This window comes from Orcinus orca, chromosome 17, assembly GCF_937001465.1.
Source record: "Orcinus orca chromosome 17, mOrcOrc1.1, whole genome shotgun sequence".
NCBI classification, from domain to species: domain Eukaryota; kingdom Metazoa; phylum Chordata; class Mammalia; order Artiodactyla; family Delphinidae; genus Orcinus; species Orcinus orca.
In genome coordinates, this window is record NC_064575.1 from 42,449,612 (window position 1) to 42,475,672 (window position 26,061).

Below are 26,061 nucleotides of genomic sequence, written 5' to 3' on the forward strand. Positions count from 1 at the left end.
AAAATTAAAGGGATTTTCAGCTAATTTGTGAGGTTAAGTAGTTATTTTCCAAGTAAACAGGAATGAGAAAGGGACGAGCCAGGTCACTCCAGGCCTAGCAGGAGATTAAGGGACAAAAGCAAGAAACTCTATTGTATATTTATGGAAGTAGAAGAATTTGTTGAGGCTGGTGGTGTGTGTAGAGGTAGAAGAAAACATAATAAAGATACCACTAGAGAAGTTAGGCAAATATCTAAACTTGGAGGGTTGTATAAATCTTGATAAGAAGTTTAGAGTTTGATTTTGGATTTTAGGCAATGGGCCTGTAATAATCTATATGGTGCATTTATGTCAATAAGTATAAAATATCTTTCCTTAGCATACTTCATATGGCACTAATAGAAAAACCTAAAATAACAATGGCAATGGCACCTCCTTGGGTTGTGCAATATACAACCTGCACAGATGTATGCTATGGCCATGAATTTGGGAGCTACAAAAAGGTTTCAAGCTGGAGAGTTTGAAATCATATTTTCACTTGGAGACCTTTACTCTAATAAACTGGAAGAGAACTATAAGGCTGAAGACCAAGAGATAAATTAGAAAGCTATTGCAGTAGTCCTGGTGAGAGATCCTGAATGCTTGAACTATATATAATAGAAATAGTAAGAATAAGGTAACAGAATTGAAATATCAAGAGACAGAATTGACAGGACCTGTTTCCATTTGGATATTGTGAATAAAGATACACTCAGATTTCTGGCTTGGTCAGCTGAGCAGATAGCAAAACATTCATTAATGTAAGTTATTCATCAACACACAAGGACGATTAGTTTGCAGAGTGAGGTGGGCAAGTTGGATACATTCTGTTTGAGATGCCTATGGGACACCAGGTTGAAATAACTACAGGCAAATGGTGAATACAGATTGTATATTTACATCTGAAGGTCTGAAGAGAGATCTGGGGTGATTTAATGATATATTGGTTGTGATTTAGTGGCATATAAATGATATAAAAACATATGAGAAAGCACAGATATATTGTGATTAGGTTCCAATCCTGGAGAATAGCAATATTTAATGAGTTGGAAGAGGAAGTGGAGCCAGGAAAGGAGATAGCAAATGAATGTTCTGAGAAGTGGGAGAAAACCAGGAGAAAGTGATGTCTGAAACCAAAAGAAGAAGAAATTTTAAGGAAAAAAAGCAGGGTAATCAACAGAACCAAATATTAAACAGAAAACAAGGAAATGAAGATTGAACAGATATATTAAACTTTGCAAGTGGGGAAAGCAATCAAGATGGCAAAGTACTCAGACGTGAAGCTCACCCTCTTTCACAAATACAACAAAAGTACATCTATACATGGAACGATTCTCACAGACTATCTACTGAATGCTGGCAGAAAACCTCAAACTGCTGAAAGGGCAAAGAAAATCTCCATGTAACCAGGTGGGAAAAAAGAAAACAGGAAAAAAAAAGAAAAATGAAAATGAAAAAGGAGTCGGGACCAGACCTGTGCCCCTGGGAGGGAGCTGTGAAAGAGGAAAGATTCCTGCACCCTGGGAAGCCCTTTCAGCAGCTCCCCGGACAGACGTAAAGGGAGCTTCAGAGCCTCTGAGGAGAACACTAGTAGCCAGTTTGCAGCAGCCCAGCCTGAGACGCCCATCTTTGGTTCTGGCAGGGACTGTGTGCTGGAATTCGGGCTTTAGAGATCAGAACCAGGGAGAAGACTGGGGTTGGCTGTGTAGAAACAGATTCGGGGGGCTGGAATCCAGAGTGGCCATGCTGGGGGTGTACACCAAGGAAGCCTGGGCCACCTTAGAGGCCAGTCGCCATTGTTTGGGGGCTGCTCTAGGGAGGGGCGGGACCTGAATTGTAGCTTTTTTCCCTGTGCACGTGCTTGCAGAGGCAGGATACTGCCTGCACAGGCTCCAGGGGTGGTCCCGAGCCTCCACTGCAGCCCACCCAGACACCAGGAGTGGTCGCTGGGCCACTGCGGACACCCTCCCGGACCCCAGGAGTGGTTGCCACCCCCTGCTGACTCCCTTCTGGACCGGAGGAATGGTCATGGGCCCCTGCTGATGCCCTCCCGGACTCCAGGAGTGGTCATGGCCCCCCTACCGACTTCCTCCTGTACCCCAAGAGTAGTTGCGGGCTCCCACTACCACCCATCCGAACTCCAGGAGTGGCTGTAAGCTGCCTCCATTCCCATCGCATGCCCCAGGGGGTGTGCCTGAGCCACCCGCTGCTGCCAAAAACCCCAAGACCAGAAACCAGCAACCTCAACCAGCACCCCCTATCAAGGAAATAACAATGAGCACACACCGAAGAAAGAAGTAACAGGCATCCATATTAAAAACAGCCTTGCACCAAACATACTAAACCCACGCAAGCTACACAGGGACAGCCCTATATATAAATAGCCCTCCAAGACCACAGTAGATAATTGTTTCTCCTAAATTCACAGAGTAAGAGAAATATAAGTAAAATGAAAAAGCAGAGGAACCACTCACAGTTAAAAGACCAAGAGTATTCCCCTGAAAGAACAAACAACGAAGCAGACCTTTTCAGTCTAATAGATACAAATTTCAAAGAGGGGATAATGAAAATACTGAAGGAATTAAGAAAGGCTATTGACAGAAATGCAGAGTATTGTAAAAAGGAACTAGAAACTATAAAGAGGAACCAAGAAAAATTAGAAAACTCATTTGCAGAGACGAAAGCTGAGCTAAAGGCAATACATAACACAATAATGCAGAACAAATAAGTGACCCGGAAGATAAAATAATGGAAATCATGCAATCAGGACAGAAGACAGAAAGTTAAATGAAAAAAAACTGAAAGCGATGTAAGAGACCTATGGAATAATATAAAGCATGCCAACCTATGCATAATAAGGATTCCAGAAGGGGAAGAAAGAGAAAAGGGGATCAAAAATGTATTTGAAGAAATTATGGCTGAAAACTTCCCAAACTTAAAGAAGGAAACAGATATCCAGGTACAGGAAGCAGAGAGGGTCCCAAACAAGATAAACCCAAACAGACCTACACCAAGACATACCAAAATGGCAAAAGTTAAAGATAAAGAGAGGATTCTAAAGGCAGCAAGAGAAAAGCAAAGAGTTAATTAAAAGGGAACCCCCAAAAGGCTGATTCCTCTACAGAAGCGATGAAGGCCAAAAGCAAGTGTCAAGATATACTCAAAGTCCTGAAAGGGAAAAATCAGCAAATAATCTCTACCCAGCGAGATTATCATTTAGAATAGAAGGTGAGACAAAGAATTTCTCGGGCAAGCAAAAACTAAAAGAATACAGCAATACTAAACCTATCCTAAAGGAAATATTGAAAGCTCTTCTCTAAATAGAAAAGAAGTAAGAATCTATAGAAAAGAGAAAAATCACAATTGGAAAATAAATCACTTAAATAAGCCAGTACACAGATTAAAAAAAAAATTATGTGAAAGTTATGATAACCACAATGAACAGCAAAAGGATGAACATGAAGATGTAAAAGAGGACATCAAAATCATAAAATGTGGGGTAGGATAGTAAGAAAATGTATATTTTTTTCCCCTAGAATGTGTTTGAGCCAATATGACTACCAGTCTAAGGCAAGTAGATATAAGAAGGGGTTAACATAGTTGATAAACAGGGTAACCACAAATCAAAAACATACCATAGATTTACAAAAAACAAAAAGAAGAGAACATAAGCATAATACAAAAGAAAATCATCAAGCTACAAAAGTAAAAACAAAAAGAAAAAGAAAGGAATAAAGAAGAAATATGAAATCAATGGGAAAACAAGGTTTAAAATGGCAATAAATACATATCTATCAAGAAGTACCTTAAAAATCAATGCACTCAATGCTGCAATCAAACGACACAGAGTGGCAGATTGGATAGAAAAAAAACAAGAGCCTATGATATGCTGCCTACAAGAGACTCACTTTAGGGCAAAGGACACAATAGATTGAAAGTGAGGGGATGGAAAAAGATATTTCATGCAAACCGAAATGACAAGAAAGTGGGGGTCACAATACTTACACTAAATAGAATTTAAAACAAAGCCATAAAGAAACATAAAGAAGGACATATATAATGATAAAAGGACCACTACAAGGAGAGGATTTTACACTCATCAACATATATGTACCTAATACAGGATCACCCAAATACATAAAACAAATACTAACAGACATAAAGGGAGAAATTGACAGGAATACAATAATAGCAGGAGACTTTAACACCCCAGTCACATCAATGGACAGATCTTCCAGACAGAGAATCAATAAGGCAACAGAGAAAATAGATGATACAATAGTACAGTTAGACTTAATTGATATTTTCAGGACATGACATCCAAAAAAAACAAGTGCACATGTAACATTCTCAAGGATTGATCGCATATTAGGGCCAAAACAAGCCTCAACAAATTTAAGAGTATAGAAATTATCTCAAGCATCTTTTCTGACTACAAAGGCATGAAACTAGAAATTAACCACAGAAAAAGAAATGAGAACAAAATGATTACATGGAGACTAAACAACATGCTACTAAAAAACAAATGGGTCAATGATGACATCAAAGATGAAATTTAAACAAAATACCTATATAGTACTACCATATGACCCAGCAATCTCACTACTGGACATATTCCCAAAGAAAACCATAATTCAAACAGACACATGAACCCCAATGATCATTGCAACACTATTTATAATAGCCAGGACATGGAAGCAACCTAAATGACCATCAACAGAGGAATGGATAAAGAAGATGTGGTACATATATACAATGGAATATTACTCAGCCATGAAAAGGAACAAAACTGGATAATTGGTAGAGATATGGATGGACCTAGAGTAGAGTAAGTCAGAAGGAGAAAAACAAATATTGTATATTAATGCACATATGTGGAATCTAGAAAAATGGTATAGATGATCTTATTTGCAAAGCAGAAATAGAGACACGGACATAGAGAACAAATGTATGGATACCAAGGGGGAAAGAGGAGGTTGGGGGAATTGGGAGATTGGGATTGACATATATACAGTATTCATACTATGTATAAAATAGATAACTAATGAGAACCTACTGTATAGCTCAGGGAACTCTACTCAATGCTCTGTGGTGACCTAAAGGGGAAGGAAATCCAAAAAATAGGGGATATATGTATAGCTGATTCACTTTGCTATACAGTAGAAACTAATACAACATTGTAAAGTAACTATACTCCAATAAAAAATAATTTAAAAATAAGTAAAAAATAAAAAAGATACCTTGAGACAAATGATGATGAAAACACAACCATACAAAACCTATCAGATATAGCAAAAGCAGTTATCAGAGGGAAGTTCATAGAGATACAGGCCTTCCTCAGAAAACAAGAAAAATCTCAAATAAACAACCTAACATACCACTTAAAAGAATTAGAAAAAGAACAAACAAAATCTAGAGTCAGCAGAAGAAAGGAAATAATAAAGATCAGAGAGGAAATAAACAAAACAGAGATTTAAAAAACAGAAAAATTAATAAAACCAGGAGCTGATTCTTTGAAAGGATAAACAAGACTGACAAACCTCTGGCCAGGCTCACCAAGAAGAAAAGAGAGAGAATACAAATAAACAAAATAAGAAATGAAAAAGGAGACATAAAAACTGATACCACAGAAATACAAAAAACCATAAGGGAATACTATGAACAATTATATGTCAACAAATTCGAAGACCTAGAAGAAAAGAACATTCTTCTAGAAACATACAGCCCACCAAAACTGAAAGAAGAAATAGATGATTTGAACAGACCAGTCACTAGAACTAAAATAGAATCTGGAATTTAAAAACTCCCTACAAACAAAAGTCCAGAACCAGATGGCTTCACAGGTGAATTCTATCAAACATACAAAGAAGAACTTATACCGATCCTCCTCAAACTCTTCCGAAAAGCTAAAGAGGAAGGAACACTCTGAAGGACATTCTATGAAGCCACAATCACCCTGATACCAAAACAAGACAAAGACATCATGAAAAAAGAAAATTACAGGCCAATATCTTTGATGGATATAGATGCAAAAATTCTCAACAAAATATTAGCAAACCAAATCCAGCCACACATAAAAAGATGATAAACCACGACCAAGTGGGATTCATCCCAAGTTCACAAGGATGGTTCAACATACACAAATCAATGTAATATACCACATAAACAAAAGAAAGGACAAAAACCACATGATCATATCAATAAATACAGAAAAAGCATTTGACAAAGTTCAACATCCATTCATGATAAACATTCTTACCAAAGTGGGTACAGAGGTAACTATCTCAAAATAGTAAAAGCTATTCATGACAAACCCACAGCCAACATAAAATGAAATGGTGAAAAGTTGAAAGTCTTCTTGCTAAAATCTGGAACAAGACAAGGATGCCACTCTCACCACTTCTCTTCAACATAGTATTAGAAGTCCTAGCAACAGCAATCAGACAAGAAAAAGAAATAAAACATATCCAAATTGGAAGAGAAGAGGTAAAATGTCATTATATGCAGATGATATGATTCTATGTATACAAAACGCTAAAGACTCCACACAAAAACTACTAGAACTGATAAACGAATTCAGAGAGATATCAGAATATAAGATTAACATACAGAAATTAGTTGCATTTCTTTAGGCCAACAATGAAATATCAGAAAGGGAATGTAAAAAATACAATACCTTTTAAAATCACAACCCAAAATATAAATACTTAGGAATAAACCTCACCAAGGATGTGAAGGACTTATATGCTGAGAAGTATAAAACATTAATAAAGGAAACTGAAGGTGATTCAAAGAAATGGAAAGCAATCAACACATTTAATGTGATCCCTATCAAATTACCCATGACCTTTTTCACAGAACTAGAACAAATAATCCTAAAATTCATATGGAACCATAAAAGACCCAGAACTGCCAAAGCAATCCTGAAGAAAATGAACAAAGCTCAAAGCACAACCATCCCAGACTTTAAGCAATACTACAAAGTTACAGTAATCAAAACAGCATGATATTGGCACAAAAACAGACATATGGAACAATGGAACAGAATAGACAGCCCAGAAATAAACCCACACACCTACAGGCAATTAATCTCCAACTAAGGAGTCAAGAATATACAATAGGAAAAAGTCTCTTCAGCAAGGGGTGTTGGGGAAGTTGGATGGCTGCATGTAAATCAATGAAGTTAGAACATGCCCTTACACCATACACAAAAATAAACTCAAAATGGCTTAAATTCTTAAACATAAGACGTGACACCATAAAACTCCTAGAAGAAAGTATAGGCAAAACATTCTCTGACGTAAATGGTACAAATGTTTTCTTAGGTCAATCTCCCAAGGCAATAGAAATAAAAACAAAAATAAACAAATGAGATGTAATCAAACTAACAACCTTTTGCACAACAAAGTAAACCATAAACAAAACAAAGAGACAACTTACAGAATGGGAGAAAATATTTGCAAACGATGCGACTGACAGGAGCTTAATTTCCAAAATATACAAACAGCTCATACAACTCAACAACAAAAAAGCAAACCCAATTGAAAAATGGGGAGAAGATCTAAAGAGACCTTTCTCCACAGAAGACATACAGATGGCGAATACGCACATGAAAAGATGCTCAACATTATTAGAGAAATGCAAATCAAAACTACAATGAGGTACCACGTCACATCAGTCAGAATGGCCATCATTAAAAAGTCTACAGGTAACAAATGCTGGAGAGGATGTGGAGAAAAGGGAACCCTCCTACACTGTTGGTGGGAATGTAATTTGGTGCAGCCACTTTGGAAAACATTATGGAGTCTCCTCAGAAAACTAAAAATAGAACTACCATATGATCCAGCAATCCCACTCCTGGCATATATCCTGAAAAACTCTATGTCAAAAAGATATATATGCACGTCTATGTTCATAGCAGCACTATTCACAATAGCCAAGACATGGAAACAACCTAAATGTACATTGACAGATGAATCGATAAAGAAGATGTGGTACAGGGACTTCCCTGGTGGTCCAGTGGTTGAGAATCCACCTTCCAATGAAGGGGACACAGGTTCAATCCCTGGTCGGGGAACTAAGATCCCACATGCTGCAAAGCACTCTAGAGCCTGCGCACCACAACTAAGACCCGACGCAGCCTAATAAATAAATATTTTTTTTAAAAAAAGATGTGGTACATATACACAATGGAATACTGCTCAGCCATAGAAAAGAATGAAATAATGCCATCTGCAGTAACATGGATGCAACTAGGGATTATCATACTAAGTGAAGTATATAAGAAAGAGAAAGACAAATACCATATGATATCACTTATATGTGGAATCTAAAATATGACACAAATGAACCTATCTATGAAACAGAAACAGAATCAGGGACATAGGGAATAGACTGGTGGTTGCCAAGTGGGGAGAGGGTTGGATTGGGAGTTTGGATTAGCAGATGCAAACTGATATATATAGAATGGATAAACAATAAGGTCCTACTGTATAGCACAGAGAACTATATTCAATATCTTGGGATAAACCATAATGAAAAAGAATATGAAAAAGAATGTATATATATATGTATAACTGAATCACTTTGCTGTACAGCAGTAATAACAACATTGTAATTCGACTAAACTTCAATTAAAAATAAATTTAAAAAATAAAATTTGCAATTGGGACATGAATTTTGTCAGAGCAAATTTCAGTGGCCTAGTGGGGACTGATGCTAATTCTACTTTACTCCTGGAGAAATGTGGCACCATGATGAACTAAAGAGATATGCCTTGAAAGGAAGAGACATGCATCCCTCTAAGAAGAAATAAAGTGAGCATAGATATAAAAAATGTTTAGAGGTAGGAAGTGTGAAGATGAGGGAGTTCACAGATAGCCTTAAACATCTGAGAGAGACAGGAAGAAGGCAACTCATTTGCTGAGATAGAGAAGAGGGTATGAGGGATGGGGGTTTAAGAGGAACAGAAAATATCTGGAGATAACCACTTTGAGGAATGGGGGAGAGAGTTAATCAAGGACACTTAAATAGGGAATATCAAGCAAGGGTTTAGCTGAAATGTAAAGCTCTAGATTTGTAAAGAGCTAATCAACATAGAATTTTTTCAGCTCTCAGTTGTCTTGGTAAAGGAAGGAAGAAGCCATGGCCATATTGATGCAAGATTGGTGGTTTGAAAAGCAGGTAGATGGATCTGAATTTCAAGGGATGATGATCTAGAAAACCTAGGAGTCTCTCTATACCTACATTCAAAATGAGCTTATCATCTCTCTGCTGGACACAGTTCTTCTAGATCTTTCATTCCCTATCTTAGTGAATGGTTCTACAGCCTCTCAGATACAAGGTCATTCTTGACCCCAATCTCTCTTTTGTCCCTTCACATTAAACCCTATCTATTCCATTTCCTTCATAGCACACCTATACTTTGACTCCTCTGTACCTCTATACCTTTGCACAGGTTGCTCCTTCTACAAGGAACCATTGGCCCTTTTTTTCATATCACTCCAAGTCATCTTTAACATCCCTCCTTCCTGGAAGCCTTCTTTCACATTCTCTTTCCCTCCAGTCTGGATTAGGGGCCCTTCAGAGCAGAGCATGCTGGGTATACCCTTCCAAAGCGCTTAAAACTTTATTGTAATGGTCTATTCTCTTCCATATACCCACAAGACTAAGTCCCTTGAAGGCAAGGTTATATCTTTATTTTGAGCACCTAGTACCTAGCACAGGACGTTGAATTAATGAATAATTATAAAAGAAAGCACTAAACAGAAAAATAAGAGGATAACTTCTGAGAATGAGTCTGCTATTGATTAAAATGACTGGAAGAGATCCCCAAAGTACCTCAGTGATGTAGGAGAAATGATATTCATTGATAATTATCATGGATTAAATCATCATGTCTACTAATCTTAAATCCATTAAAACATCTTCATGGAAATATCGTCCAAGTTGTCATTGCAGAATGCTAGGACTACATCTCCTGCCCAGCAGTAGCTACAAGCTGCCCAATTGAAAGAGAAACCTCACCTTCAGCTACAATAGCCTCAGTGATTGCATGAGTAAAAATACAGTGAGATAAAAAATGCTTCTTGGTCTCTGGAGCCCTGGGGGAAGGTATTCCCCACTTGTTTTGTGAGATATAAAAATAACACGCTAGTTTCATAGCAATGATTTAGTAACTTTTATAACTTAAAAATAATTTTAGGACATTTGCTATTTGAGTTTAAAGAAATAAAAATCTCAGAATCTTACTTCAACAGATGACTCATCAGTTTTTTAAGAAAAACATTCAAAAAGAAAAGAAATCTAGATATGACCCCTGAGTGTTCATGTAATAACAGCATTTTTGCTCAAATAAATAATGCATGCCCTAAGTCCTCCCAAGCTCAGCATGTGATTCCAATTCTACACACATTCCTCTAAGAATGATATTTAAGCTGATTTATTTCATGTGAATTTCAAAGCAAGTTGTTCCTTAAGTAATTGATAAATTCTTCTCCACATTAATACAGTCTTGTGATACCTTAACCAATGGTAGAATATCTAGACATTCAATACTTCTTTATTATTAGCAAAATATTGCCATTGTTCTAAAATAATTAACCAACCAAGCAAATCACTTGAGCAAAATCCTTACCCTTTCTAACAGTTCCTCATCTATAAAATGAGGATAATAATTCTTGCTAGCCAGGATTTTTGTAAAGATTACAGCTAATATATATGTGTACACAAAGCAACAATCACTGTGCTTAGCACACAATCTGCTAATCATTAGAAGTTTTTTATTTTCTAAAAGATTTTTAAAATCTAATTTAATGTTCTTCATAAAGATATATGCAATTTAATTGTCTTCATTTTGTGAAAATACAGATAACATACAGAAATATGGATTATTCACACACACGTGTATTTGGTATGTCCCTGAAGTATATATTTTTCTGTGCACTTATTTTGGGTTATCCACTTTGCTTCTCCATGTACAGACTTGTCCTGGATTCAGCTAAATTAAGCATTCATATGATTAATTTCACAAATAAATAAAAAAGGAAATATCTGTTCCTTTGAAGCTAGAAATGTGCTGTAAAGAAGTTATTCCCACAGGATTATATTTAGCTGGAATCAGATCTAGCACAAATAAATGGAGATATTTTGTTACATATATTCTACTTCTCAGACACTTTTTAATTCTTTCCTCCTATAAACCACTCTTAGGATTATTTTACTCTCAAAATAGATATAGTATTTATATTATCCTAAGGATCACAAAAATGTAACTATGAGCTGATATTTTTTATTTTAAATATTAATTATCAAAACATTCCAGTCTAATTTCCTTTGCTTACTTTCCACACATGTAAGTGGAAAACAGTAATTTTTGAATTAAAATTTCATTATCAAAATAGATGCTGTGGGGGCTTCCCTGGTGGCACAGTGGTTGAGAGTCCGCCTGCCGATGCAGGGGACATGGGTTCGTGCCCCGGTCCGGGAAGATCTCACATGCCGCAGAGCGGCTGGGCCCGTGAGCCATGGCCACTGAGCCTGCGCGTCCAGAGCCTATGCTCCCCAACAGGAGAGGCCACAACAGTGAGAGGCCCGTGTACCGCAAGAAAAAAAAAAAAATAGATGCTGTGCAGAAAAGAGTATAGCAGCCCTAACACTGCTATCCTTAGACAAGTTGGCTTGTAAGGTAAGCCCTTGGCTGACACCTGGGAACTTAGATTTCAAAAAAGTTCTAACTATTCCCTCACTGATAAGAGTGGGTTGCTATACCTAAATTACTTGTACAACCAATATGGCTTATGCCAAATACCTGCTTTCCTTCTGGGAATATGGAATTGTGGCATGCGCTATGCAGCAGGTGCCTATGTGACCAGCTCCAATTAGACCTAATAAGCTTCTCTGGTCAAAAACATTTCACATATGTTGTAACAATTCATTGCTGGAGGAATGAAGTCCTGTTATGACTCCACTGGGAGAGGACTCTTAGAAGCTTGCTCCTGGTTTCCTCCAGATTTTGCCCCATATGCCTTTTTCTTTTGCTGATTTTGTTTTGCATACTTTCACCATAAAGCTGTGAGTATAACTGTATACTAAGTCCTATTAGTTCTCCTAGAAAGTCAAAAAATCTTAGGGTGACTTGGGGTCTCCCAACATAGATGGCATAAAATGTCTTTAATCAAAATGTCTTCTAGTTTCTCCCATTTTTATATTGCCTTTTGTTATTTTCCTTAGGTACACCATTTAGGAATACAGAGAAATTGACTGAAGAGAGATAAATAATTATAAAAACTTTGCCATCCAACTTCCTAATTATAAACCCCCCAAAATTTGGTTTTCTCCAAGATTACAGTCCATTTTTTTATACAGTCCATTTTAAAAATATAAATTTTAGATTATTTGCAACAGATTATAACCACTTAGCACATTTGAAAATCATTACCAGGTTACTGATAATTTTAGTAATTTTCACTTTCTCTAAAGGTAAATTGATTTACCTTTAGAGAATAGATAATCCCAATCATTTCAATTTCAAAATGGAACATATTAATCAGTCCAAAGACGTCTTTTTTTTAGTCTTGAAAAGCATAAACATGTTAACCATACATTCATCCCATAGTATGTCTTAAAGTCAAAATTTACTTAAGTGAGAATTCTGAACTCTTTAAATTTTTCTCAAATATTTCCCAACATTATTTCCAGTGGTACAGAACTTACATTTTTTTGCAGTGTGGGCATTTTGCCAGAGTGTTGAACCTCAGTTCCATCCACTGTAAAACATATAAGAAGAGAGGTTGAAAACAAAAACTGAAAACTGTCCAATCTGATAAGATGTTTCTTTTAGTTCAAATGTCCTCAGGGATCACAGCAGAAGCCATCAACCTTTTCATAGTTATATGAGCTTTTCCCCTCCAACACATCTCCCCCTCCCTTAAAATAAAGGTTGGGATTCCCCTCTGAAACAGTTCCCATGATTTTTTCAAGGTTCTGATGCAATCTAGGTTTGCTTTACAATGAAAGCTGGATGTAATGTTGAAATTCGGGTCATTTCATTCACCTTTATGTTTCAGTCCACTGCCAGAAAATAAAAACGTATTTCATGTACCTTCAATGTTGTTTTTCCTCTAAATATTGATGATTAGCTTTTTAAATACATGAGTATTCAGACTCATTACTAAAAATGCAACTATTCTATTTATGTAGAAAATGCACAAAGTAAATAAACTAAACAAATTAGATACAGGTAGAACTAATGTCAGGAAGCTGCTTTCTGTTCTATAGTAGCTTATTCTATGTAACAAAATACATTTCTTCTACAGACAACTTTCTTTCAATTTTCTTCCCTGTAATGTAGGTAATAAAATGGGTTACCTTCCTCACAGTATTGTTATTCAGATGCTTGAAACAGTTTACTGGTAGTAAAGTCTTTGAAAGGAGGTACAATATACATTTAAAGTAAAACTTAAAAATTAAAAAAAAATAAAGTAACTCTTTACTACAAAAAATATATTTCAAAATACTTTCCTCACCTTCCATCATTTGCTTTTCTATATATCTTCTTATAAAGTGTATATTTCTTTTGTATAATTCCGTTTAGTACATTAGCAGTTTTATCATCAACATAACTTTTCTTTCACTAAAATTAATTTTTGCTTAGGATTCCAGGTCACTCAGTTTTCTTCATAACTCTCAAGTTCTAGGTATAGTAGGGTTTCAATAAGTTATGCATATTCAAATGTTTTCCACATAATAGAGGAAAACTTTCAGAAAGTGTCTGTTACTTGACTATTTTTTCTTTTTAATTTTTTAATGATTAGCTTTTAAAAAAGAACAAAAATAAATCTGAGTTTGTTTGGACTTCTTTTTCTTCATTTTTATTTCAAACCTCCTGAAAGTTACTTAACCTTGAAATAATCTCTCTCAGTCACAGTAGGAATATAGAGTCCCAAGGTAAATAAACTAGAAATGAAACTTTACATGAATGTTCACTCTTTTCACAATGATTATTTTTCAATATCTAGAATGTCAAATGAAGGCTACATTGTTTTTCAAGAAGCCTTAACTCTTTCTTTTATCATTTATTTTATAACAAGTTAATTTATTCTTAATAGTAAAAATGCTTAAATTAATGTGCTAAACAGATTTACATAGATTTCTACAGAAATTGGCACAGAACAGTAAGAAGTGAAGAATACAGAAATCTTACTAAGTACTTTTTCATGTTTTTGAAATTAGTTTTAGGATAGTTGTTGAACTTGTAATGTCATTTCAAATTTTATTTCTAAATAACAAACTTAAGTTTTTCATTGTTAAGAGAAGCAAAGTGGCTGAGGAAGCAATTATGAAACTCTTAAGAGAAGAGTAACTCAAAATCCAAGCTTGAAGGCTAACACACTGGCACAGAAAATCTAGAATTTTAGATGACCAACCTATGGGAGATTATTTAGTCCAATTTTATCATTTTAGCACAGATTATATATGATAAATTCAATTATTACTAACAAACAACTAAGACTCTGTTGTATGATTAGTAAGTTATACAGCCAGCAACCTAACACATCTGGTTTTGTTGTTATCTGCAAGTACTCATTTAAATGCAGCAAACTAAAAATAGAAAAATATTTATTATTAGAAATGTTTGTCATAATCTATTTGAATGAATGCAAATACCTGTGCTTTTGAAAGGATTTACTACTATTCTCTTGTCTAAAATGCAGCCTCTGCACTCTTAAAATTTTACTGCCAAACCTTGAAGTGACAATAGAAAAAAAATCTAATTTTCCTGTTTTTTAATTGGATAAATTTGATATGTAACACTGTACAAATTTAATGTATATAGTCTACTACTTTGATATATATATATCTTGTAACGTGGTTGCCGCTATAGTGATATTTATCAATTACATAATTATAGTACAATATTATTGTCTCTATTCATTATTCTGTGTATTAGATCCCTGTGACTTATTTATTGTTACAAGTTTGTACTATCAATCTTATCCTCCACCTCCCATTCTCTGGTAGCCACCATTTTCCTGTTTTTCACAGGTTTGATTTTTTTTCTATTCTAAATATAAGGGGTATCATACAGTACTCGTCTTTCTCTGACTGACTCATCTCGCTTAGCAAAATGTGCTCAAGGTCCCTCTATGTTGTCACAAATGGCAGGAGATCCTCCTTTCCCATGGCTGAATAATATTCCATTGTGTATATATGTACCACATCTTTTTTATCCATTTATCCATTGTGGACATTTGCGCTGTTTCCATATTTTGGTTATTGTGAAAAATAGATAGATATTTTCTATCAGAACGATTAAAAGCAACTTCTCTAAAACCCAATTATTTTTAGTAGAGGTCTTCCAATATTTGGCTTATTTCTAACCATTCTGTATAACAGATAAACTTAGTTTCCCCAAGATATATTTTTAAATCGATTTTAGAAGGCATGTAAGAAAGGTATACTGCTAAAACTAGTACCCTACTAGGTTTTATTTTTTAATGGATACAATAGGCAACTGGTGTGATTATTTTAAAGTATGTTCAAGTTAAAACTGCTGCCACTCTCTGCTAAGCCACCAAACCATAGAACCCTATGAACTAGTGAAGAAAATCTGAACCTGTCTGAAGGTATTACACTGGCCCACTTCAGGGCAAAGTTTGAGCCATCATCTATGATTCAGGCACATATTGTAGATTTAATTGGAAAATGTCAACTCTACACAGAATGTGGACCTGCCTTTCAACAGCAACAGTGAATACCTGCCCCACATAGATGCAATATTAAACTCTCTGCTGTTCAGTTGTCTTAAGAAACTTCTTTACATTCATGGAGGACTAGCTTGCATTACCTGTATTCTTCTGGAAAATTATTTTCTTTTTTCTTTCTTTTTTTTTTTTTTTTTGCGGTACGCGGGCCTCTCACTGTTGTGGCCTCTCCCATTGTGGAGCACAGGCTCCGGACGCGCAGGCTCAGCGGCCATGGCTCACGGGCCTAGCCGCTCTGCGGCATGTGGGATCTTCCCGGACTGGGGCACGAACCCATGTCCCCTGCATCGGCAGGCGGACTCTCAACCACTGCACCACCAGGGAAGCCCCTGGAAAATTATTTTCTAAGCAATGTCTCCTAAAACATTGGTCTGGCTAGGCAATCCCCTCAAAATTGCTTGCACATACTAGATAAAACTTCTTCTTGGACTTTAACATTATTTATTTAACATAAGAAATTAAGTTTAATTAATTTAATTATAATAATTAAGTTAATTATTATTTAACATTGTTTAATTATTATTATTTTAACATATTACATAAAAAAAGTGCTAAAGAATATAACTATAAAAATTCTGCTTGATTTTTTTTTTTTTTTTTGGCGATACGCGGGCCTCTCACTGTTGTGGCCTCTCCCGTTGTGGAGCACAGGCTCCAGACTCGCAGGCTCAGCGGCCATGGCTCACGGGCCCAGCCGCTGCGCGGCATGTGGGATCCTCCCGGACCGGGGCACGAACCCATGTCCCCTGTATCCGCAGGCGGACTCTCAACCACTGTGCCACCAGGGAAGCCCTCTGCTTAATTTTTTTATCCTAGCAATTCCCAATGATCCTGGAACTCTTTACTGGCATAACACTTATTATTATCCTATAAAATGAGTGTTCTAATGAATACACTTTGGAAAACACAAATCTAGCTTTTCTCAACATTATCCATGGTTCCAGCCAGGCTGTTAAATGAATACTGTGAAGCGAATTCCTAGTAAATTTAATTTTAGCATTAGAACAGTGATAATTATATTACATTGTATTATGTTATTATAAATGAAGAATATTGTTGAGGACACAGTCCATTATAGTGTTGTTTTATCTTAATCCATGGGAATAATTCTCTCTTAGGTCTCAGTATTCCAGTAAAAGCTCCTATGGGAACTTTTATGAAAACTTCACAAATATCTTATAATACAGCAGTCCCCAACCTTTCTGGCACCAGGGACCGGTTTCGTGGAAGACAATTTTTCCATGGACCGGGGGGAGGGGGGGAAGGGATGGTTTCGGTATGATTCAAGCACATTATATTTATTGTGCATTTTGTTTCTATTATCATTACATTGTAATATATAATGAAATAATTATACAACTCACCATAATGCAGAATCAGTGGAAGCCCTGAGCTTGTTTTCCTGCAAATAGATGGTCCCATCAGGGGGTGATGGGAGACAGTGACACCGGAAGTGTGTTGCTTCTGTCCAGTCTACTCTGTAATCTCGTTTTGGTTGCTGTCACTGCAGAAAACCCTGCTTCACAAAGACAGGATGTTGGAAATGGAAGCAGGCTTTTCAGTGCTTTTGTGGCAATCTCAGGATATTCTGCCTTGACTTTAATCCAGAACGTATGGAGATTTGAAGTTGTCTCAAACATACTTTTAAGGCCACCGTCATCTTCAGTCTGAAGCAGTTGATCCTCTTCTAGCACGGACAAAATTGATTCACCTGGCTTATTCACAAATGGGTCACAGATCCATTCCTTCCCAATTCAGGGGTCTTTTCTGGTTGGCAAGTAATGCTCAAACTCTTTTGATCATTTTGAGATAGGTGATCATGCACCAGCTGGGAAAAAGAAGGCCCTGGCTCAGTCTCTTTCAAAATTTCTGCTAATGTTTGAAACATGTCAAAAACCCCAATGTTCACTCGTCGCCCCCATAATTCCAGTTTGGCTTTGAATGTAGCCACTTTATCTGCCAAATTGAACACAGTTGTCATTCTCCCCTGAAGTGACAGATTGAGTTCGTTGACTAGGTTGAATATGTCACACAAGTAAGCAAGTTTTGCAACCCATTCTGTGTCACTGAAATGTGCAGCCAGTGGTGGCTTTTTCTAAAAGAAATCTCTGGAGCGGCTCTCGTAACTCAGAAACTCTGGTCAGTGATCTACGTTTAGAAAGCCATCTCACTTCTCTGTATAAGAGAAGACCTGTGTGCTCTGTATCCATCTCCTCACAGAGCCACGCAAACAGATGTGAGTTAAGAGCATGTACTTTAATGTGGTTGATAATTTTAATCACATCCTGCAAAACGTTGTTAAATTCAGGTGATATTTTTCAGCTAGCCAGCATTTCTCTATGGATGACACAGTGTGTAGACTCACATTCAGAAGCGACCTCCTTGACCAGAGTAGTGAAACCAGAAAGCCGTCCAGTCACTGCAGCTGCTCCGTCTGCATATCCAGACACAAAATGACCAATTCAGTTTTCCTGATATGTAATCATTCAAAAACTTGAATAGTTCTACGGCTGTGGTGTTGACTGGCAACAAAATTGCACATAACATACACTCATGCACATCCTCCTGAAAAATATATCACACAAAAGCGATCATTGTTGCCTTGCTGTCAACATCGGTAGACTCGTCAACCTGGATTGCATACCACGGTGACTCATTAATTCTCTCTGACAATTGTGCCTCAATATCCTCTGCTAATTCATCTAGTTATGGTATTAGCTGAAAGAGGAACACGCATCACCCTCTGAATTGCAGCCTCTCCTAAAAGTTCACGACAAACGTCCTTATCAGTAGGCAGGATCAACTCTTCACCAATAGTAAAGGGCTTCTTAGCTTTAGCAATGCGGTTAGCCACTAAGAATGATGCTCTCAATGCAGACACATTTGATGAAGTGGTGGCCTTCAATAATTGCTTCTGTTCTTCATGTTCACATGTTTTTCTTTTGAAAAACTCCAAAGACTTGTCTTTTAATGCAGGGTGCTTGGTCTCCCTGTGGTGAAGCAGCTTTGAAGGTTTCATTGCTTCGTTGGCTAGCTGGTCGCCACATATTATACAAAGCAGACTTGCAGAATGTGAATCACCTGTGGCAATGAACCTATAATTTAAGTAGGACTCTTGGTATTTTCTTTTAAATGCAGCTTTCTTTTCGTTGGCAGTATTGGAGTCTTCTGCTGTCTAATCATTGGGTCTCTCCCCCTTTTCAAAGAAGCTCTCCAGCAACGTTTGTTTTTTACTCATTTTGGCTAGGGTTAGCTTGTGGGCTTACCAAAACTGTGACTGAGACAAGTGTGCAGCGTGAGAAAGAGGCGCAGATGGAAGTGGTAGACAAAATAATGGGCGGGCCATGCACGGACTAAAATAAGTGTAAGATTCTGACTTAAAGCCTGCCATTAGATGCAGCTGTACAACTAAAGTACATCAACTCACTTGCCACTATAATGCCTGCCACCAGATGCAGCTTAATTGTCACTTGCCACTCACTGATAGGGTTTTGATATGAGTCTGCAAGCAATTGATTTATTATGGTCTTTGTGCCATCAAACTTCTCTGCTAATGATAATCTGTATTTGCAGCCACTCCCCCGCGCTAGCATTGCTGCCTTAGCTCCACCTCAGATCATTAGGCATTAGATTCTCATAAGGAACTCGCAACCCAGATCCCTCGTGTGCGCAGTTCATAGTAGGGTTTGCACTCCTGTGAGAATCTAATGCTGCTGCTGATCTGACAGGACGCAGAGCTCAGGCAGTAATGCAAGCAATGGGGAGCAGCTGTAAATACAGATGAAGCTTCTCTCGCTGGCCTGCTGCTCACCTCCTGCTGTACGGCCCAGTTCCTAACAGGCCACAGACGACTATCAGTCCGTGACCCGGGAGTTGGGGACCCCTGTTGTAATAGATTATGTTTTCCTCTTTTCATTAACCATAGAAGGCTCATAGCTAACATTCAGTAAAATTTTAACAACTGCACAGGAATAAATATTATGCATACTTATACACTTATGCATGACTTCATCATATTTCTGTCCTATTTTTCATTCTCCCTGACCATTTCATATTTTATTTTTCAATGCTATTGGACTTTGTAATTTTTCTCAATTGCTTTTGGGCCTTGTAAGCCAAGGCTGAAACAAAGTATGGAATAAATAGATGAATTATCCTATTAGTTAAAAACTTGAAGGGCAAAGAATACTACAAAGGATATAAGATTACTTGGATCAGCGTAATAACAAGGATAAGGTGAAGTTCTCAAGTCAAAATTAAGAGTTTCCAGGTTTATTTTTTATTTTTTTATTTTTTTTTTATTTTTTTTGCTGTACGCAGGCCTCTCACTGTTGTGGCCTCTCCCGTTGTGGAGCACAGGTTCCGGACGCGCAGGCTTAGCGGCCATGGCTCATGGGCCCAGCCGCTCCGCGGAATGTGGGATCTTCCCGGACCGGGGCATGAACTCGTGTCCCCTGCATTGGCAGGTGGGCGCTCAACCACCGCGCCACCAGGGAAGCCCCAGGTCTGTTTATTTTTTGTAACACTCAGTATCTCTCATTAGTCTGAAACTCTCCAAGGTAATAGCCACCCTAAAGGTATGTACTCTGTTCTAGTCACCAAAAACTTTGTTTTCTGGGAATTTTGAAATAATCTTTAAATACCACACGTTAATCCAAAACACCCTTTCCTGCCAAAGACTTAAAGTTTTAAAATCATAATTACTATGCTAATATGATTCAGGTGCATGCACTGAATATTAAGTAAGAAGGAGCTTACTTTTAGAAGTTCATTTCTGACTTGCAAATTACTTTAGTAATTTTCTTCTGTGGAGAAAATATCTAAATGCATATATTTTAATAAAAGCCATGTCACACACATCTATCTAACCTCTCAACTTGGATCATTCTCTAGAATTCACTTCCAGATGATTTCAAAAACTTAAATATAAACCTTTGTAAGAGTTGTCTTTAATTTTACTTTTTTCCTTATTCCCTCATCTCTACTAATATCAGTATAGCCAATTCTTTCTCAAATTCTTTATGGTATTCATGACCATCATCATCACTTTTCTGAATAATAAAACCTAAATATCTGGTCTTGTGTTTCTTCAGGCTTACCCATATGCAATCTATTATAGTCATAGCATCAATACACACAAAATTAATTATAAAGCCCTGCTTTAGCTTTCCATTACTCTTAGGATAATTTCACTTCCTCTAGTCTAGATGCTTCCATATGTACACTAAGAACACTCCATATTTCTCTGCTTTAGCCTAACTAGATTTCATATAATTCTTGTTTTAATTGTCTTTCTCCTATTAGACTGGAAAAATCCCATAAGGGCAGGGACTTCCTGTTTCCCCAGCATGTAGCCCAGTGTCTGGTACACACTCAATATATATGTTTGAAAAAATGAAATGGGCTCACTTACAATGTGTCTTATAAGGCCTATCCATGCCAAGGATTTGGAATATAAAACATAACTGGGCAAAAATGCAAATGCAAGGTAATTGTGGAAGGGAACTCACTGAAGTAAGCTGAAAAAATCTATTTTGAAGAGTTTTAAATGATATTTCAAATGAAATATGCTTGCATATAACAAAGAAAAAGATAGTAAATATATTTTATTTATATTTAAATTAGTCGATTAATTCATATATATCAATACTTACAGAGGGAGTAATCCTATAGTAAATCAATGGTGATTTCTTTTTCAACATCTAAATATTTTCCTTTTATTTATTTATTTATTTTTAAACATCTTTATTCAAGTAAAATTGCTTTACAATGGTATGTTAGTTTCTGCCTTATAACAAAGTGAATTAACTATACATATACATATATCCCCATACCTCCTCCATCTTGTGTCTCCCTCCCACCCTCCCTATCCCACCTCTCTAGTTGGTCACAAAGCACTGAGCTAATCTCCCTGTCCTATGTGGCTGCTTCCCACTAGCTATCTATTTTACATTTGGTAGTGTATATATGTCCATGCCACTCTCTTTGTCCCAGCTTACCCTTCCCACACCCTGTGTCCTCAAGTCCACTCTCTATGTCTGCGTCTTTCTTCCTGTCCTGTCTCTAGGTTCTTCACAATCAATTTTTTTTTTAGAGTCTATATATATATGTGTTAGCATATGGTATTAGTTTTTCTCTTTCTGACTTAATTCACCCTGTATGACAGACTCTAGGTCCACCCACCTCACTACAAATAACTCAATTTCGTTTCTTTTTATGGCTGAGTAATATTCCTCTGTATATATGTGCTACATCTTCTTTATCCATTCATCTGTCGATGGACACTTAGGTTGCTTCCATGTCCTGGCTATTCTAAATAGTGCTGCAATGAACATTGTGGTACATGACTCTTTTTGAATTATGGTTTTCTCAGGGTATATGCCCAGTAGTGGAATTTCTGGGTCATATGGTAGTTCTATTTTTAGTTTTTTAAGGAACCTCTATACTGTTCTCCATAGTGGCTGTATCAATTTACATTCCCACCAATAGTGCGAGAGGGTTCCCTTTTCTCCACACCCTCTCCAGCATTTATTGTTTGTAGGTTTTTTTGTTTGTTTGTTTGTTCTTTTGCGGGACGCGGGCCTCTCACTGTTGTGGCCTCTCCCGTTGCGGAGCACAGGCTCCGGACGCGCAGGCTCAGTGGCCATGGATCACGGGCCTAGCCGCTCCGCGGCACGTGGGATCTTCCCGGACCAGGGCATGAACCCGTGTTCCCTGCATCGGCAGGCAGACTCTCAACCACTGCACCACCAGGGAAGCCCCTGTTTGTAGGTTTTTTGATGATGGCCATTCTGACTGGTGTTAGGTGATACCTCACTGTAGTTTTGATTTGCATTTCTCTAATGATTACTGACATTGAGCATCCTATCATGTGTTTATTGGCCATCTGTATGTCTTCTTTGGAGAAATGTCTGTTTAGGTCTTCTGCCCATTTTTGGATTGGGTTGTTTGTTTTTTTGATATTGAGCTGCATGAGCTGCTTGTAAATTTTGGAGATTAATCCTTTGTCAATTGCTTCATTTGTAAATATTTTTCCCATTCTGAGGGTTGTCTTTTCATCTTGTTTATGTTTTCCTTTGCTGTGCAAAAGCATTTAAGTTTTATTAGGTCCCATTTGTTTATTTTTGCTTTTATTTCCATTTCTCTAAGAGGTAGGTCAAAAAGGAATTTGCAGGCTTCCCTGGTGGCGCAGTGGTTGAGAGTCTGCCTGTTGACGCAGGGGACACGGGTGCATGCCCCGGTCCGGGAAGATCCCACATGCCGGGGAGCGGCTGGGCCCGTGAGCCATGGCCGCTGAGCCTGCGTGTCCGGAGCCTGTGTTCCGCAACGGGAGAGGCCACAACAGTGAGAGGCCCACGTACCCCCCAAAAAATAGACCTTGCTGTGATTTATGTCATAGAGTGTTCTGCCTGTGTTTTCCTGTAAGCGTTTTACAGTGTCTGGCCTTACATTTAGGTCTTAAATTCATTATGAGTTTATTTTTGTGAATGTTGTTTAGGAGTGTTCTAATTTCATTCTCTTACATGTACCTGTCCAGTTTTTCCAGCCCCACTTATTGAAGAGGCCATCTTTTCTCCATCATATATTCTTGTCTCCTTATCAAAGATAAGGTAACCATATGTGTGTGGGTTTATCTCTGGGCTTTCTATCCTGTTCCATTGATCTATATTTCTGTTTTTGTGCCAGTACCATACTGTCTTGATTACTGTAGCTTCAGTATAGTCTGAAGTCCAGGACCCTGATTCCTCCAGCTCCATTTTTTTCTCAAGTTTGCTTTGGCTGTTTGGGGTCTTTTGTGTTTCCATACAAATTGTGAAATTTTTTGTTCTAGTTCTGTGAAAAATGCCAGTGGTAGTTTGATAGGGATTGCATTGAATCTGTATATTGCTTTGGGTGGTAGAGTCATTTTCACAATGTTGATTCTTCCAATCCAAGAATATGGTATATCTCTCCATCTGTTTGTATCATCTTCAATTTCTTTCATCAGTGTATTATAGTTTTCTGCATACAGGTCTTTTGTCTCCTTAGGTAGGTTTATTCCTAGGTATTTTATTCTCCTTTCATCACTTTAAATATGTCCTGCCAGAACCTTGTGGCTTGCAGAGTTTCTGCTGAAAGATCAGCTGTTAACCTTATGGGATTCCCTTGCATGTCATTTGTTGTTTTTCTCTTGCTGCTTTTAATAATTTTTTCTTTGTATTTAATTTTTGATAGCTTGATTAATATTTGTCTTGGCGTGTTTCTCCTTGGATTTATCCTGTATGGCACTCTCTGCACTCCCTGGACTTGATTGACTATTTCATTTCCCATACTTGGAAGTTTTCAACTATAATCTCTTCAAATATTTTCTCAGTCCCTTTCTTTTTCTCTTTTTCTTCTGGGACCCCTATAATTCGAATGTTAGTGCATTTAATGTTGTCCCAGAGGTCTCTGAGACTGTCCTCAATTCTTTTTTTCTTTATTCTGCTCTGCAGTAGTTATTTCCACTATTTTATCTTCCAGGTCACTTATCCATTCTTCTGCCTCAGTTTCTTGTATTTTCTCCATTCTATTTCGAACATTTTTGATCATCTTTCCTATCCTTACTCTTAATTCTTTTTCAGGTAGACTATCTATTTCCTCTTCATTTGTTTGGTCTGGTGGGTTTTTACCTTGCTCCTTCATCTGCTGTATGCTTCTCTGACTTCTCATTTTGCTTAACTTACTGTGTTTGGGGTCTCCTTTTTGCAGGCTGCAGGTTCGTAGTTCCCGTTGCTTTTGGTGTCGGCCTCCAGTGGCTAAGGCTGGTTCAGTGGGTTGTGTAGGCTTCCTGGTGGAGGGGACTGGTGCCTGTGTTCTGGTGGATGAGGCTGGATCTTGTCTTTCTGGTGGCAGGACCGCATCCAGTGGTGTGTTTTGGGGTGTCTGTGACCTTATTATGATTTTAGGCAGCCTCTCTGCTAATGGGTGGGGTTGTGTTCCTGTCTTGCTAGTTGTTTGGCATAGGATGTCCAGCACTGTAGCTTGCTGGTTGTTGAGTGCAGCTGGGTCTTAGCATTGAGATGGAGATCTCTGGGAGAGCTCTCGCCATTTGATATTACATGGAACTGGAAGGTCTCTGTTGGACCAATATCCTGAACTTGGCTCTCCCACCTCAGAGACACAAGCCTGACACCCAGCCGGTGCCCCAAGACCCTGTCAGCCACAAGGCTAGCTTCCACTGTCACAAACTTTGGACAAATGCCTTTACTACTGCTCTCAGCAATCTTGTGAATATGCTATTATTCTCCCCATTTTCAGATGAGGTAATCAGAATTTAGCAAAGTTACATAACTTGCCCAGCATCACATAGTCAGGCTTTAGTATGGCCAGGACCCAAATCCAAACCTAATTCTCAATAGTGATTTTTTAAAAAGAAATTTTTAAAAAAGAAATCTTTTCACTATCCCCACCAAATATATCCCCTAATTGATGTACTTGGTCACTGACTTAATAAAATATAAAGGAAGAAGATTTATCTTATCCTAGTAGATCAGAAAAATCATAGAAATTCTGGTTAAATGTAATAAGTTGGACAAATGCATGCATTTCTATTTCCTTTCCCAAACCTGACTAAAATGACAGTAAATTGTATTTACAAATGTATAATACCATAAGGACAAATAGAATCTGAAGAGAAATGACCTTGAATTTTCAGACAGAGGAAAGCTGATGGAGACTTGGTAACAAACTGAAAGGGATGCTGAAACCTGATTGCCTAAAGAGAGATATCCAATGAAAAACAGGCTGATTCAACTGAAGAACTACAAAATAGTTCAGACCTTGGGACTCCAAGGTGCTTTCAAAGATAGGAGTTAGGGGTAGTGATAAAAACAGGAGTATCAGTTCTAGCCTCTTTCCTCCATATCACAAAACCAAAAATCCCTCCCTCCCCAACACATGCAAGAGAAGAATGATTTATTCTCTCAAAGAAACTGAACTAGAAGGACTGTGAACTTAGGAACACCAGGCACAGCAGAAGGCAAGAATAAGACACCATTCTAAAAACAAAGGAGTTAAATAAGTCTACAGTCTGAACAGTAGATGAGAACTTCATCCCTATTATCTTTTCTTAGCTCCTAGAATGCTGTCTCCCAGATATACCTCTTACAAGAAGTCAGAGGATTATTCCCCAGAGAAACTTGCCCTAAAAGAAAAAAAAGACATTGATACTAATAGTTGGCAGTTCTTCAAGAAAAGAGAAAAAGAAGAAGAGGAAGAAGAAAGATGAGGAGGAGGAGGAGAGAGAAGAAGAAAGGAA

At 37.5% G+C, this 26,061-nt stretch overlaps 1 protein-coding gene across 1 annotated transcript in view; it reads right to left on the reverse strand.

Annotated features, from left to right (window-relative positions):
* The window catches only part of PIP4P2 (phosphatidylinositol-4,5-bisphosphate 4-phosphatase 2), an 84,978-nt gene that overhangs the window by 10,041 nt on the left and 48,876 nt on the right, over positions 1–26,061 (reverse strand). Inside the window, exon 5 of the mRNA XM_004283222.2 lies at positions 12,733–12,785. Coding sequence (XP_004283270.1) covers positions 12,733–12,785 — 53 coding nt within the window. The remainder of the gene's footprint in view (positions 1–12,732; positions 12,786–26,061) is intronic.